The sequence below is a fragment of the Phyllostomus hastatus genome, unplaced genomic scaffold (genome assembly GCF_019186645.2).
Source record: "Phyllostomus hastatus isolate PE091 unplaced genomic scaffold, TTU_PhHast_1.1 phas_contig_1679, whole genome shotgun sequence".
Taxonomy (NCBI): domain Eukaryota; kingdom Metazoa; phylum Chordata; class Mammalia; order Chiroptera; family Phyllostomidae; genus Phyllostomus; species Phyllostomus hastatus.
In genome coordinates this window covers 1-12,849 of record NW_025333657.1, presented here as the reverse complement: position 1 = coordinate 12,849, position 12,849 = coordinate 1, and the positions used below count along the sequence as shown (strand labels likewise).

Below are 12,849 nucleotides of genomic sequence, written 5' to 3'. Positions count from 1 at the left end.
GGGCCACACCTCAAAGTCACGGGGCCCCTTGACCTGAGCCTTCGCCCCAGGGTTTCTGTCCCTGTTCCCCATTCTTCTTCCTGACCCCTTGGCCTGACTGATTGGTCCAAGGATCCTGTCACCTGACCCAAGCTATTCTCTCTGCTGACAACTTGAAACCTGACTCAGAGACACTAGGGTCTAGGTGTTTGGACCTAAGACACTTGTCTCAGGGCGCTGATACAAGCTCATGACGTTGGACCTGCCCAGTCCTGTCCCTCCTAATTTGTAGGTCCTGGGTTCCTCCGCATTCTCTGAGCTGCCCTAGCTCCCTTCCCATGGACACTCTCCTTTGTGTTTGTTAGCCAGACTCAGTCTCTGGGGCTTATAACCAAAGGGATCCCAACTGGCACAAAGACTGCAGTGGGGCTGCCTCAAATGCACATTTAGCCAAGTGAACTTCCACTGTGAGGGCTCAGGGGGGGCAGGGCTGAGGGGCTGCTGAGTGGCACGCTTACCCAGTGCCTGAAACACTCCAGCGAATGCCCAGGTGCATCTATGCAAACACGTGAGTGGACCAAGAACTGATGAAGAATGGCAGAGGAGGGAAACCCCTTGTTCAGGGCCTGGCCAGTGGGCAGCCAGGACTCCTGACTTCAGGAACAAATGGAAAGATCCACTGAGGGCCTCAGGGCAGCGTTGGCTCACAGAGAGTCAGAGGGATGAGAAAAGACTCCCATGGGGACGGTACATCCAAAAAGACGTTTATGTCACTGATTGCCCTCCGTGAGTGGCTTAGGAATTGTCGGGGGGTCATTGTGCTTGTCCCGTGTCTCTTGCTTCCTGTGCCGGCCCCCAGTCCTGGAAGCCTGTGTGGTGCTCACGTGCTCCACACGTGGAAATGCAGACTCAGTGCCCACGGGACCAAGTCTGAGGGTGATGGGGGGCAGAGGTCAGATGCTGCCCTCATTTCTCCCTGCAGAGGGTGCATCTGAGGCCACTCCATGAAGGTTCGGGAGAAGATCTCCAGACCCAGTCACCCACACAGGTGACCAAAGTAAGGCCATGTCTTATATCAACTTTCCCTCCCTCTCTGCTTCACTTCCCTGGGTCCCTCAGTCCCAAATAAATCCTCTCTCACTGAGCTTTGACTCCAGCTCCACCCTCAGGGAACCCCAGGCTAACACGGGTTATTAGGCTGCAAGGAGGCTTCTAGCTGTTGTGCCTCTGCACAACAAAGTGCCTTTGCTCTCAAAGGGAAGCCACTGAGAAGCTGGAAGCAGGTGTTTGCTGAGGTCTGTATTCCTGAGGGCTGTTCTGGCTCAGTGTCGAGAACAGACTCGGGGGGGGCAGGGACAGGGCGGGCCACCAGGCCCAACACAGAAGACCATTCTGGAAGCTCTTGCAGGAGGTAGCTTGGAGAGGATGTCTGGTGTCTGGCAGTCTCTCTCTGTCCCACTGTTATTTGATGACCCTCCCTCACATTGCAAACAAGCCCTTCCAGTGCCAGTCAGCCTCCTGTGCCACAGTCACTCCTGGGTTCCAGCTGCTGGGTGAGGCACACGCCTGTGCTCAGCCCAAGCCGGATGTGCACAAGCTTCCTGGAGGCGTCCCAGTGGGACTTATGGGGCACCAAGGTCTCAGGGACATGGCAGGATGTGAGTTGGAGCCCAATGAGTGAGCGGGAGGAGCAATGGAAGGTTTGTTGCCTGAGATCCTGGGGGCAGGCTCAGGGGGAGGGAAGTCAGTCCTCCAGAGCCCCGACCAGCCCACCAGTCAACACAACAAAGGCTGGGTGTGTCAGTTCACGGGTATGGATCCAAAGTTGACAGGACACAAGACAGGAGAGCTAGACCGATCAGAAACATCACCCGGCACGGCACCCACACCCCCGCCACTGACGAGAAAGCTGAGGCTCAGAGGCCGTGTCCATGGCCCCATCCCACAGATCCCCCAGACACACCGAGGGGTTCCTTGACCTGTTGCTGGCATCCGGTTTCACTTTTCTTTCTTTTCCTTCCTTTCTTTTTTCTTTTTAAATCAACCACTGGTCCAACACAGCACTTGGAGCTTCATGGGAACTTCACTGGTCTCTCTGAGCTCCCTGGCCCAAAGAGCGGGGGCAACTTGTTGAATGTTTCACACACTCTGCTGTCATCGCCACCATCGCCATCATCACTATCTTCATCATCTTCATCAACAAGTCACTGCCTACAGTGAACAGTACTGTAAAAACGATGTATGATGTCAGATGGGAATGAGATGTATCAGGTGGTCGCTTTGAAAAGTAGATAAATGTCTAATCACACCTGAAACTAATATATGTCAACCTTAATTGAAAACTTAAGCAATAATAATAAAAGAAAACATTATTTTTAAAAAAAGTCCCTGCTTAGCTACGATAGACCTGCTGGAAGATAGCAGTGAGTTCATACTGGAAAGCAGAGCTGGAGACCACCCCCAGGGGAAGACCCCATTCCTGCAGGGACCGCAAACCACGGGAGGGTCAAGAGACAATCCCCCGTTACTTCCAAATGCCAGCTGTGCACACTCTCCAGCTTTCTTCATTTTAAACTTGTTTGTATTTCTGGCCTTCTTGCTCCTCCACTTCTCTCTCTTCACTCACGACCCCCATGTCTTCTTTAGTCCAAAATATAGTTCTCCCCATTCCGTCACCCTCTTGTCCCTTCTTTCCCCTTATTCCAGGCTCCACATCCCTTTCTTCTCTGTGATCCACCTGCCATCCGCATTAACCCTTCCCTTGCTGTGCTCGGCCATAGCAATACTGAGCTCCTTCACACCCAGTTCCGAAAATGTTGTCTCGCCCTCTCCTTCCCTCTGACATGGCACCTCCATGCCTTTGTCCCACACACGTCCCTGCTCCCTACGGTCTGGGGCTCACAGAGTCAGGCCTTCCTGCAGAATCCTGTGAGGCCAGCTGAGTTCCTCAGCCTCCTCTCCAGGCCCTGGGCCTGCGGTCTCAGCCCCTCAGTCAACTGTGCCTTTGCCCCTCAGCAAGTGGTTTGACTCCTTCACAGGGATGATCACATCCACCAGAAGGGAGACACTGGCAGTGATCAATCCAAAGACCTGGTGCCTTTGGTCATTGCCAGGGCAGCACCCCCAAAGCTTTCTGTAGCTGCTGGCTGCTTTGGGCTGACATCACCCCACTGGTCATGAGAACATGGGCCCAAGCTGCCAGGAGGGGGTGCTTTGGCCAGTTTGCTGGCAGGGGCATTCCCCCCACGCCTGGCGGAGATTGGGTGTGCTGGGATGCATTCACCCATGACTTCCCTTTGTTGTTACCAGTTGACACCAGACAGATGGCACCTGCTTCCACTGATGTGTTCTTTGAGTGTCCCACCATGCTGGTAGACACTCTGGTCATAGCACCTGCCAACCCCAGTCCCCTCCCAGTTGCCATAAGCATGCCTCTGCTGTCATGGGTGCCAGGCACAGCACACAATGGCGAGAAAGTCAGACACAGCCCTGGTGGAACTGGCCACCACTTTGGAGATGGGACACTCCCTGTGCACCTTGTCACCCTTGTCTGCCATGGGCAGAGCTTCCCTATGTGCTCCTCTAGCTCCTGTTTCACTGAGGGAACTAAGTCCTTCTTAAGCCTCTCCCTACACAGCTGCTCAGGAGGTGGAGGGTCAGAGCTGCCTGGTCCCCCACACCATTGTGGGGGAGGAGCAGCTGGTCCCTCTGACTCAGGGCACAGCTGGTGAAGACCTGGTGGGAGCCTGGGGGGACCCTGAATTCCTGTGGATGCAGGGGGAGCACGTGAAATCAGAGGAGCCCTGTTCAGAACTCGCAGAGGTCTGGCAGGGGATGTCACCTGGACACCGCATCCTTCCAGGAAAGTCCAGCTGCAGAGCACTGTGGGCACCGCATCCTCCTGGGGAAGGTCCAGCTGTAGAGAGCTGCTGCCGCCCTTACCTGTGTGTCCTGCAGCTGGGAACCCAGAGTGGAGACGTCTTCGGTGAGCTGGCTGCACTTGTTCTCAGACTGAGTGAGAGAACCATCTCATTGTTCGGTTCCACCAGCACAGGGAGGGGAGGGACCAAGGCCCAAGTGTTCCACCATGAATGCTCCTGCCCTACCTGGGTGCTCGTAGGGTAAGCTGGGACTGAGTCACAGGCTAAACCCAGAAGTCTTGCTAAGGAGCCAGTTTGAAGCAAGAAAAAGAACAGGAAGTGGACAAGGTCACCGAAGGGGTGGTGGCAGTATGCTCTGGCCATCTAAAGTGCTGGTCAGCTGCCATGGATGGCACCCGATAAACAGGGGGGCCATACCCCTACCATCCCAGCTCCAAGCTGTGTACTGCTCTGGGCCAGGGGAGGGCAGCAATGGTGGTGGCCCTGCATGAGCCTCCTCCTGAGCAAGGATGAGGTGGGCTGGCTCATCGGCACATGGGTCTGGATGCAGAACATTCTCATTTGAGAAATGACCTTATTAGTCCCTACGCTCTATCCTTTAACCTGTCAGTACACAGTCAGACAAATATCCTGCATGTCACTTGGCATGCCAAGGCCGAGGTTGAGTATAAGCTGGGATTCCGAGCAGACAACGTTGTGGCAATGGATATGCCCCAGGTCAGCACTGCTGCTCAGGCGGAAGAGTTTGGGTAGAGCTGTTCTTGACCAGCTTAGAGTGGATTCTGAGGTTATGATGCTGACACAGTTCAGCTAGACAGGAAATTCTTCAAAAAATTTTACAGTCTTAAATTTTACAATACGGAAAGTACTCTACAAAGAACATGAGGAAGTAAAACAACAGCCTTGGAAAAACATCAGCAGAACTATTCATGACCCTGTACGTGTAGCTCCGACCTCTTCTAGGCGTGTGGTTTAGCTCAGTCAGCGTAGGCACATGCTGAGCAGTGACGTTTCCTACAGAAATAAGAGCAGCTGTTTCGCACCCTCCCAGGATGCACAGGGTGACCTGGGAGGCAGCATCTGTGCAGCAGCAGTTCTGGGCGCTGGCTGAGCATGCACCCAGATGACTCACATCTGAGAGCCGACACTCCCAGCAATGCCACTCCAGCTCCCCGTAATCCTTCCTTGTGCACAGAGAATGACCTAAGAAGTTCCCTCTCTGGAGGCCAATGCTGAGGTGAAGGACATAGCAACTCCCATGTGTTACCAGAGAAACCCTGGTTCTCTCGTTGACACAGTAAAGAATGACAGATCTGTGAGCCTATTAGCATGCAAGCAAAGTTAATTAGTGAGTGGGACAGCAAAAGCAAGGGTGGCTAGAGCTAGGGTGGCAAGAGCAAGGTGGCCAAAGGCCCTGGTAGGCAAATAGGGGTGGCCAGGAGCTCCGTGAACAGAGGCTCCCATGTGGCAAGGAACCTTGAGCCAACAGAAGAGAAGAAAGCCTTTGTTCTGAGGACTTACATAGTTGGCAGCGTGGGGTGAAGAGGTGACATTTTGATTGGCGGGTACAGATGAGGCAGCTTTTAGAGAGACAGGACTGCCCAAATGTAGGTACGTATCGGGGTCTGTTAGCCCCAAATCTCATCTTGCTCCAGACTCTATCTGTTCATTTTACACACGTGACAGGGGGCAGGCATTTGACCAAAATTGTTTATGGGCCCTTTTTTAGACACGTCAGACCCCTCCCCTTCTCCCTTCTAGGCCTGGGGTGGGTACACAGCCTCGAGCTTTTCCTTTTCCCACTAGAGGAGATGACACACACAGCCTTTCAAGTTCCCTCCATGCCCACTGTCATGGTCTCCTTGTGTTGTTCCGAATGCCTGGCTGCCCAATGGAACCAGGCTCAGGACAGCTAGGTCAGGGGGAGGCATGTCTTCCTTTGCTTCTACCTCCTGTATGAAGTGCTTTGTTAGACTGCAATGGCCAGGGTCCTGACTTTCTTTCCCTTCTGGCCCCTCATGCCTAGCGGCTACCTAAGTGTTAAAAGGTGTTCCCTGGCAACCAGGACCCTATAGTCCCTGGCCAGGTCTCAGGTTCTTTCCTGTGGTATCTCCTGCAACACAAGGAGGGGAGAACTCTAACATCGTGCTCCAGAAAGGTACTTTGGGGTGTATTTCCAGGGGATTTTAATAGCTGAAAAACATCCACAGAAGGAAAATTAAAATTTCTAAAAATAGTTAAAGGCCGAGCTTCAGGAAATCAGGGCACAATGATGCTCTCTGAAAGTTGGAAGCTGGGAGATCTTCATCTCAGAAATCTCCCAGTTTGCAACGCGTGTGCAGAGGGACGAAAGCCCACAGGGATATTTCCTTACATGCATTGGGGGAATCTACAAGTGTTTCTAGAGCCATGGCTGATGTAGCTCAGTCACATTCTTTACTCACTCATCCTTGGAGCACATAACATCCTGTAGAATCTTGTGAATCCCTCTGAGTCCATTCAGCCTCCTCTCCAGCCCCTGGGCCTGCTCCCTCAATTGTTCAGCCAGTTCTGCCTTTGCCCCCTCCGACAAGTGCATTGAATCCTTCACAATGCTGTACACATCCACCAGAAGGAAGGCACTTGCAGTGACCAAACCAAACACCCTGGCTCCTTTGGTCATTGCCAGAGTACTGCCACCAAAAGCTTTCTGTACCCGCCTGCTGCTTCGGATTGACATACTCCCTGCAGCCATGAAATCCTTGGCCGTTGCTGCTAAGAGAGGCCTGGCTTTGGCCACTTTGAAGGCACGGACGTTCTTCACAATTTTCTGCATGGATTGGATGCACTTTGATAAGGAAGCAATTCTGGGTGCGCTGTGACGTAAACACTCAATGACCATGTCATCATTACCAATGGCATCTGGCACTAGTTGACTGGCTGTGGCTTTTGCTGACTCGTTCTTTGAGATTTCCACGATACTGGTGGACACACTGGTCACGGCAGATGCTACCCCCAGTCCTGCCCCAGTTGCTGCAAACACCAGACTGGCCCCTGCTGTCAGAGGTGCCAGGGACAGGCCAGCGATGGTCAGAATGCCAGACACAATGCCAGTGGAACTGGACACCACATTGGAGATGGTACAGCGCCTGTGCACCTTGTCAACGCTGTCTGCCAGTGCGTGGAGCTTCCCTATGCGCTCCTCGAGCTCCTGTTCCACCTGAGGAAACTCCTTCAGAACCATCTCCCTAAACAGCTGGTCCTGTGACGGCTTATCTTTGTCCTTCACGGCCATGAGTTCTTTCAGCAGGTTCAGGTCTTCATACAGCACATCCGCCTCCTCCCTGTAGTGACGCAGGTCAAGTGAATGAGAAAGGCAGTTGACATGTCTGCAAACAGCTCACTAAGATCCATCCTGCACAATTACAGAGCTTTGACTATATAGAAAACAGAAAGAATTTTACAAATGTAGAGATTTTTCCTTTCAACATTAAACACATACTTTGTCCCTTGTACATGCTCCACAGCACTGGTTCGATGAGGGATAAATAAGGGCAAGTCCTCCTTGGATGCCCTGAAGTAGTCAGTATTTGATGCAGACGGCTTCTCACTCAAGGGCAGGTCGACACCATCAACACCTAAGTGACTATGGACTGGGAACTCCGAGGGTTAGGAAGGGAGCATGGGGCAGGAGCTGAAACACCTTCACACAGAATCCTAGACTGGGATGCAGATGGAACCTGACCACTGAGAGGCCTTCCCTTTGCCTTAGACACTGGGACATGATCTCTGGGTCCCTAGAGTGTCCTGAGTGATAGGAGCCTGGCATTGTGGCCACTAGACAGTCTGACAAGGTGATATATGATGGACGTTTGGGGTCCTGTGGTATCAGGTCTGGTCTAAGAAGGAACTAGAAACTAAAGACATTCATTAGAAGTCCAGGAGGGGCTGGACACTACAGGTCACCATGTGGGCAGCATGTGATCCACCCCAGGAACCCTCTGTGCACCGAAGCTCGGGGTGAGAAAGACTGTTTGCCAATCAGGCTCTTCTGAGCCCTCTTCTCAACTAGGCCTTGACCTTGGCCTTCCATGTTCTGCCCTTGACAGCCTGCATCTTCCAGTCCTAGCAAGAATCCTGATGAGTCAGGTCAGGGAAAGTCTCCCAACTATGCCTGATGTCCTGTGATATCTGATCAATTCTTCATTCCCCAACTCTGGTGCCTCAGTCCTTGACCTGCCTGAGGCAAGGACCCTGTTAGGTGAGCTTAGCAACAGTCCCCTGGCCCCATGACACCCCCTCTCAGTCATGTCCCGCCCACCGTCCCCTCAGTCTGTTCTTTGGCTCTAACCCCCCAGGGGTCTCTGCTGCATTCAGAGTGGAGCCCCGTCTCTCATCTCTGTTGTGGGAGTCGGGACAGGTGCTGCCGTCGGCCGGGGTGAGAGCCTCCTTCCATCTTAACTAGGGTCGGTGGAGGTTTTTCTTTTCCAGGGTGAGCTCCCCTGGCTGGCAATGCTTCGTGGGCATTGCCACAGCTCAAGGCAGGACAGTGAGGTGTCCTGGGGACAATGGAGGCTTCACATTTCTCACCCTCCCTGACTCTGCCCCAGGCTTCTCTCCTGTGGCTGACTGTGACCTGTCTCCTTCCCTGTCACAAACTAACTGTGGGTGTGATAGTTTTCAGTGGGTGCTCTGAGTGGGTGTCAGAAGTGAGGGCAGCATTGGGGACTGTGCCCTCACATTTGCATGTGGCAATTGTGGACACGTTCAATTAATCACACTAACGGTCCTTTTGGGTGGCATCTGCTCTCTGCCAAAACTGATGCCTTTTGACCTCCCCAAACGAAGTTCACTGGATCCAGGCACAGCCCCAGTTAACAGGGAAGTGGGGGGTCTCATAAACCTTGGTTCCATGGACTCTCCAGCCCCCCATCCAGCACCGCAGACCTCTCAGGTGTCAACAGCTGAACTCATACATTAGCTGGTGACAGCTTCCCTTGTGTGCACATCAAGGCCATGTCCAAGTTCATGGAACCTCCTAGAGACACGGGCCACTTTGCCAACCATGTGCATGAATCACTGGGCCTGACACCTGCATTGGGACGAGTGGGGCAGGAAGCACTTTCCTCAGACTCAGAGGGCTGAGGGGGTGCATGAGAATCCCCCAAGTCACACAAAAGCCACAGCCACCCATTCTGATGTTGGAGTCTGTCATGAGCCACACAACCTGCCTTCTCCCTGGTCAGGGGTTACTCTGCACAGAGCAGAAGAGGGACCAAAATAGCAGACAGGACCCCAGCTCCCAGGCAAAGTGTGAAGGACAGGGTCACCCATACTCGCTACTCCCAGCAGTGAGGGGACTGAATCAGGGAAGGAAGAAATGTCCCCTCCCCCACACAGGACCACCACTAGGGCCCTGGCCTCTCCAGTTTGTGCCTGATGAGGCTTAGTCCCAGCCCCACTGCTGGGTCTTCCTCCTGGTCCTCCATCTTGGACCCAGCCCCGTTCCACCCTGAGCCCTGGCTCTGAGCCTGGTGCAGGCCTGTCTGGGCCCTTGGACAGGATGACTGCACTTGCTCCCTCACCCTTGACCTCACAGTGCACCCTGTGGCCTTCACCACCACCCTATCACATGACCTGCTGTTCCCACTGAACAGAGAGATGACAAATCAGAGACTCTGAGACAGAAGCACAGAGCCCCAGAGCTGGGCAGACACAGAGTCAGGATTCAACCAGCTCGGCCCTGCTCCATCCAGCCTCTCTGCCTTCTGGGCCAGCAGGCCCTGCAGTGTGTGTCTGAGTCCTCCCTGAGGGAGGGACAGCCCCCCAGCCAAGCCCCAGGGACTCCACATGTACCAGAGTGCAGCAGGCTTGTCCCCAAGCAAGTCCTGCTTGCCTCCCATCTCCAGGAGGAAGACCCTTGGCCCCTGTGTTTTCCTAACAATCTTTGGAAAAGTTCATGTAAACTGATCACTTACTATGTGTCAGTCATTAGGCTACACAGTTTACATGCATTATCTTCTTTTCCTCTAAATAAAATTGAACAGAGGAATAAGACAGTGAGTCATGAAGAAACCTTCCCCTCTGGGTTTTGTCTCTTCTCAATCTGAGGTCATTCACTGCCTACGAATGATGAGAAAGAAGTCTTCCTCATGGATTGTTGAGAAGAAACACATTCAACCCCAACCACAGGGTCCTGCCTGGAGGTGTGTTTGGCAGAGTCAGTTAGATCAGGGGAAGATCTGGCGACAACACAGGTGTCCCCTGGAGGTTACCTGCGCAATTTCGCCGCAGCCACAAATCTCTCCCAGGCTTCACCACTCAGCATGTGTTGCAGATTCTCTATGTCCATTGGGTTCTCTAAGAACCCAATGGCAGGGAGAAAGCCTTCACTCTCTGGATGGAAAAAAAAAAGAATAAGGTGAGAAGAAATTGTTGTAGAATGTGAATGGTATTGAGTATAAATCACGTGGGTGAATGTTAACCTTTCTGAGCAGCTGTCACTAAGGTTTTTTTGGTGGCTCCCGTGGTGTTATGGCCTGAACCAGGTCCCCAAAATCCTTATGTCCATGCCTGGACCTCCCCACCATGTGACCGTATTTTGAACTTACCTTTGAGGAGACAGTTAAGGTTAAATGAGGTCACATGTGTGGCACCCTAAACCAATGTGACTGGTGTGCTTATGGGAAGACACCAGATCCCTCCCTCCCTCTCCCCCTCCACCCCTGCACCCCGTGCACACAGGGAAGGCATGGAGCGTGAGCGAACAGAGCAGGAACACCGCCATCTGCAAACCAGGAAGAGGGATCTGCCTAGCAAACAGCCCTGCCAGCCCTGGGATCCGGAACTTCCAGCCTCAGGGATTAAATATCTGATCCTGGGATGTCGGTGTGTCTGGGAATTCAGACTTGTTGGTCTTTCAGAAAGAGAGTGCAGGGCATACGTGCTGTATGACCTCCGCCTCCAGCAGGGCCTGGGCAACACCCAGTAACAACTGCACTCCTGCTGCTACAGTAAAACAAGTGTATTCACCTGAAATGGGGCAGACCCTGTACCGACTGTGAAGAGTCTCACGTCAGCACAGAGCAAGATGACTGCCCAGCTGAGCTGCCACAAACGTGTGGCTCTCAGGGATTTGGAGGCCGTGGAGTGGCCACTGAGGGGTGGGGGACTAGTGTGTGCATTGTGTGTGCAGAGACGGGAGGGGAAACGTGTTTCCTGCTAATACCCACTAGACACATTATTCTTGTTCCAGGAAAAGGAAAGTGAAACTCGGACAGGGTAATGACGGCCCAACGCCAGCAGGCGGAGAGCTCAGAGGTTGAATGGGAGCCCAGTGTCAGACATCACTCTACATTAATTTACTGCCTCCTTATGTTTGAAAATTCATGTGACTTGTTCTTCATTCTATGCTGTAGTCTACCTCTGGGTGTTTATTTTTTAATTTAAAAATGTTTCGGACCACACACCACTGATTTCAGTAAAACTGCCCTGCTAACAGGATTCCTCCTGCTGCTCACAGAATCCCCAAGATGGCCAGTGGAGGGGGTGTCTTTTTCTTTCTGAGATTTTATTTTTTTATGTTTAGAGAGAGTAGAAGGGAGGGAGAAGGAGATTAATGTTTTTCTCAGAAAATAATTGGATGCCTCTCACTCACAAGGGGACGAAGGACCGATTCCACAACCCACACATGTGCCCTGACAGGGAATTCAACCTGTGACCTTTCACTTTTGAGATGATTCCCAACCCACTGACCACACGGGTCAGGGCTGGAAGGGGGTCACCAGGGAAGTAGGGGTTTAGACCTCAGCTCTAATGCTGGGATCAATCAATATCACCTCTGTCCCTCCAGGTGGGTCACAGGGGACACAGCTCCCCATTGGCACCTGTGACCTCACCCTTCCTGATTTCTTCAGCAGGAGGTCATCTTGTTTATCCTCAGGGATCCGTCAGCTCTAGTCCTCCCTCAGGGGTCCCGGAGCCCGCTCAGGAGCTCCTGGCTTCTGATCTGTCCTCCCCTCCCTTGTCCTGCAGCATCAACAAGAAATTTTTTTCTCCTGGGACCCTCCTGGGAGGGTGGTTTGGTTGCCAAGGCAATGCATCCCTGATTTGGGTGGGTGGAGGGCTGTTTGTTCTTTCCCCTTGGTTCATGTAAGGGAGAAAGGAACCCAGGTCTAGAAGGAGGGAACCAGAACACTCAACTGTGTATGTACTGATGGTGGGGCAAGGGGGACAGATAACAAAGCTGACCTTTTGCGATTCATTTTTGATCCATATAAACAGTTCCTGCGTGAGAGCAGGTGTTTATAATTGGGAGCTCGGGGCAGGCCCTAACACAGCTGCACAGGTGGAGGTGCAGCAGACAGGGAAGGTCTTCATCTGGAACTAGCAGGTTCCAGGTAGAGGGGCCCAGAGACTCCTAACTGCCTGTGGGCTGTGCTGGCCTCTTCTTTGTCATTGCATGAGAGTAGGGGGAAGAGAGGCAGTCAGCACTGTGAGGAGAGAACCAGGAATGGGACCCCTCCCATCGACTCTGACATGAGGGAGCTCCCCTTGGCCCCCGTTGGGGGCTCCAGGACCCTCATCAGGCCCCTTGCAGGTTCCTGTTCCTGTGTGGATACACTCAGCCTGGAGGCGCCACCCTCAGTTCTGGGTCATGAGTATGAACCATCCAGGGAAGAGGGCGCTGACTACCTGGGTCGACGTTGCCAGCTTCTGAGGCCATGGTGTCAGCAGTGGGATCTCGGGGCTTTTCCCTTCAGCTCGCCCTCCTGTGTCTGGCTAGAAAGAGGCGGCGCTTCACCCCTGGGGAAGAGAAAACAAACTGTGGGTGGAATGGGAGCCAGCTGTGGCCACAGGGGGCAGCAAGAGGCCCGGTCTCTGCTGGTGCCCTTTGGGATGGACACAGGGGCCAAGTGGGCAGAACTCAACGTGTCATTCTGTGTGCTGGGCTCTGTCTGCTGCTCTTCCAGAGAAGTCGCTCACCACCCTCCAGCGCACTCCTGCTGTC

At 53.2% G+C, this 12,849-nt stretch overlaps 1 protein-coding gene and 1 pseudogene across 1 annotated transcript; one reads left to right on the top strand and one right to left on the bottom strand.

Moving 5' to 3' along the window:
- Positions 1-4,347: 4,347 nt before the first annotated feature.
- On the top strand, positions 4,348-5,205 carry LOC123814646 (annotated as a pseudogene).
- LOC123814645 (apolipoprotein L3-like) lies at positions 5,158-12,645 on the bottom strand. The gene is made up of 3 exons (XM_045832565.1): positions 12,534-12,645; positions 10,115-10,235; positions 5,158-7,183 (listed from the first exon to the last, which is right to left on the bottom strand). Exons 1-3 carry the CDS (start codon positions 12,562-12,564, stop codon positions 6,301-6,303), a joined length of 1,035 nt encoding a protein of 344 aa, XP_045688521.1. The 5' UTR covers positions 12,565-12,645; the 3' UTR covers positions 5,158-6,300.
- Positions 12,646-12,849: the final 204 nt, after the last annotated feature.

Coding starts and splice junctions, on each gene's coding strand:
- LOC123814645 (XM_045832565.1), bottom strand. CDS start 12,564: ATGGCCTCAGAAGCTGGCAACGTCGACCCAG. Junction 10,236..12,533: donor AGCTGGCAACGTCGACCCAG/GTAGTCAGCGCC, acceptor TTTTCCATCCAG/AGAGTGAAGGCTTTCTCCCT. Junction 7,184..10,114: donor GCTGCGGCGAAATTGCGCAG/GTAACCTCCAGG, acceptor GCGTCACTACAG/GGAGGAGGCGGATGTGCTGT.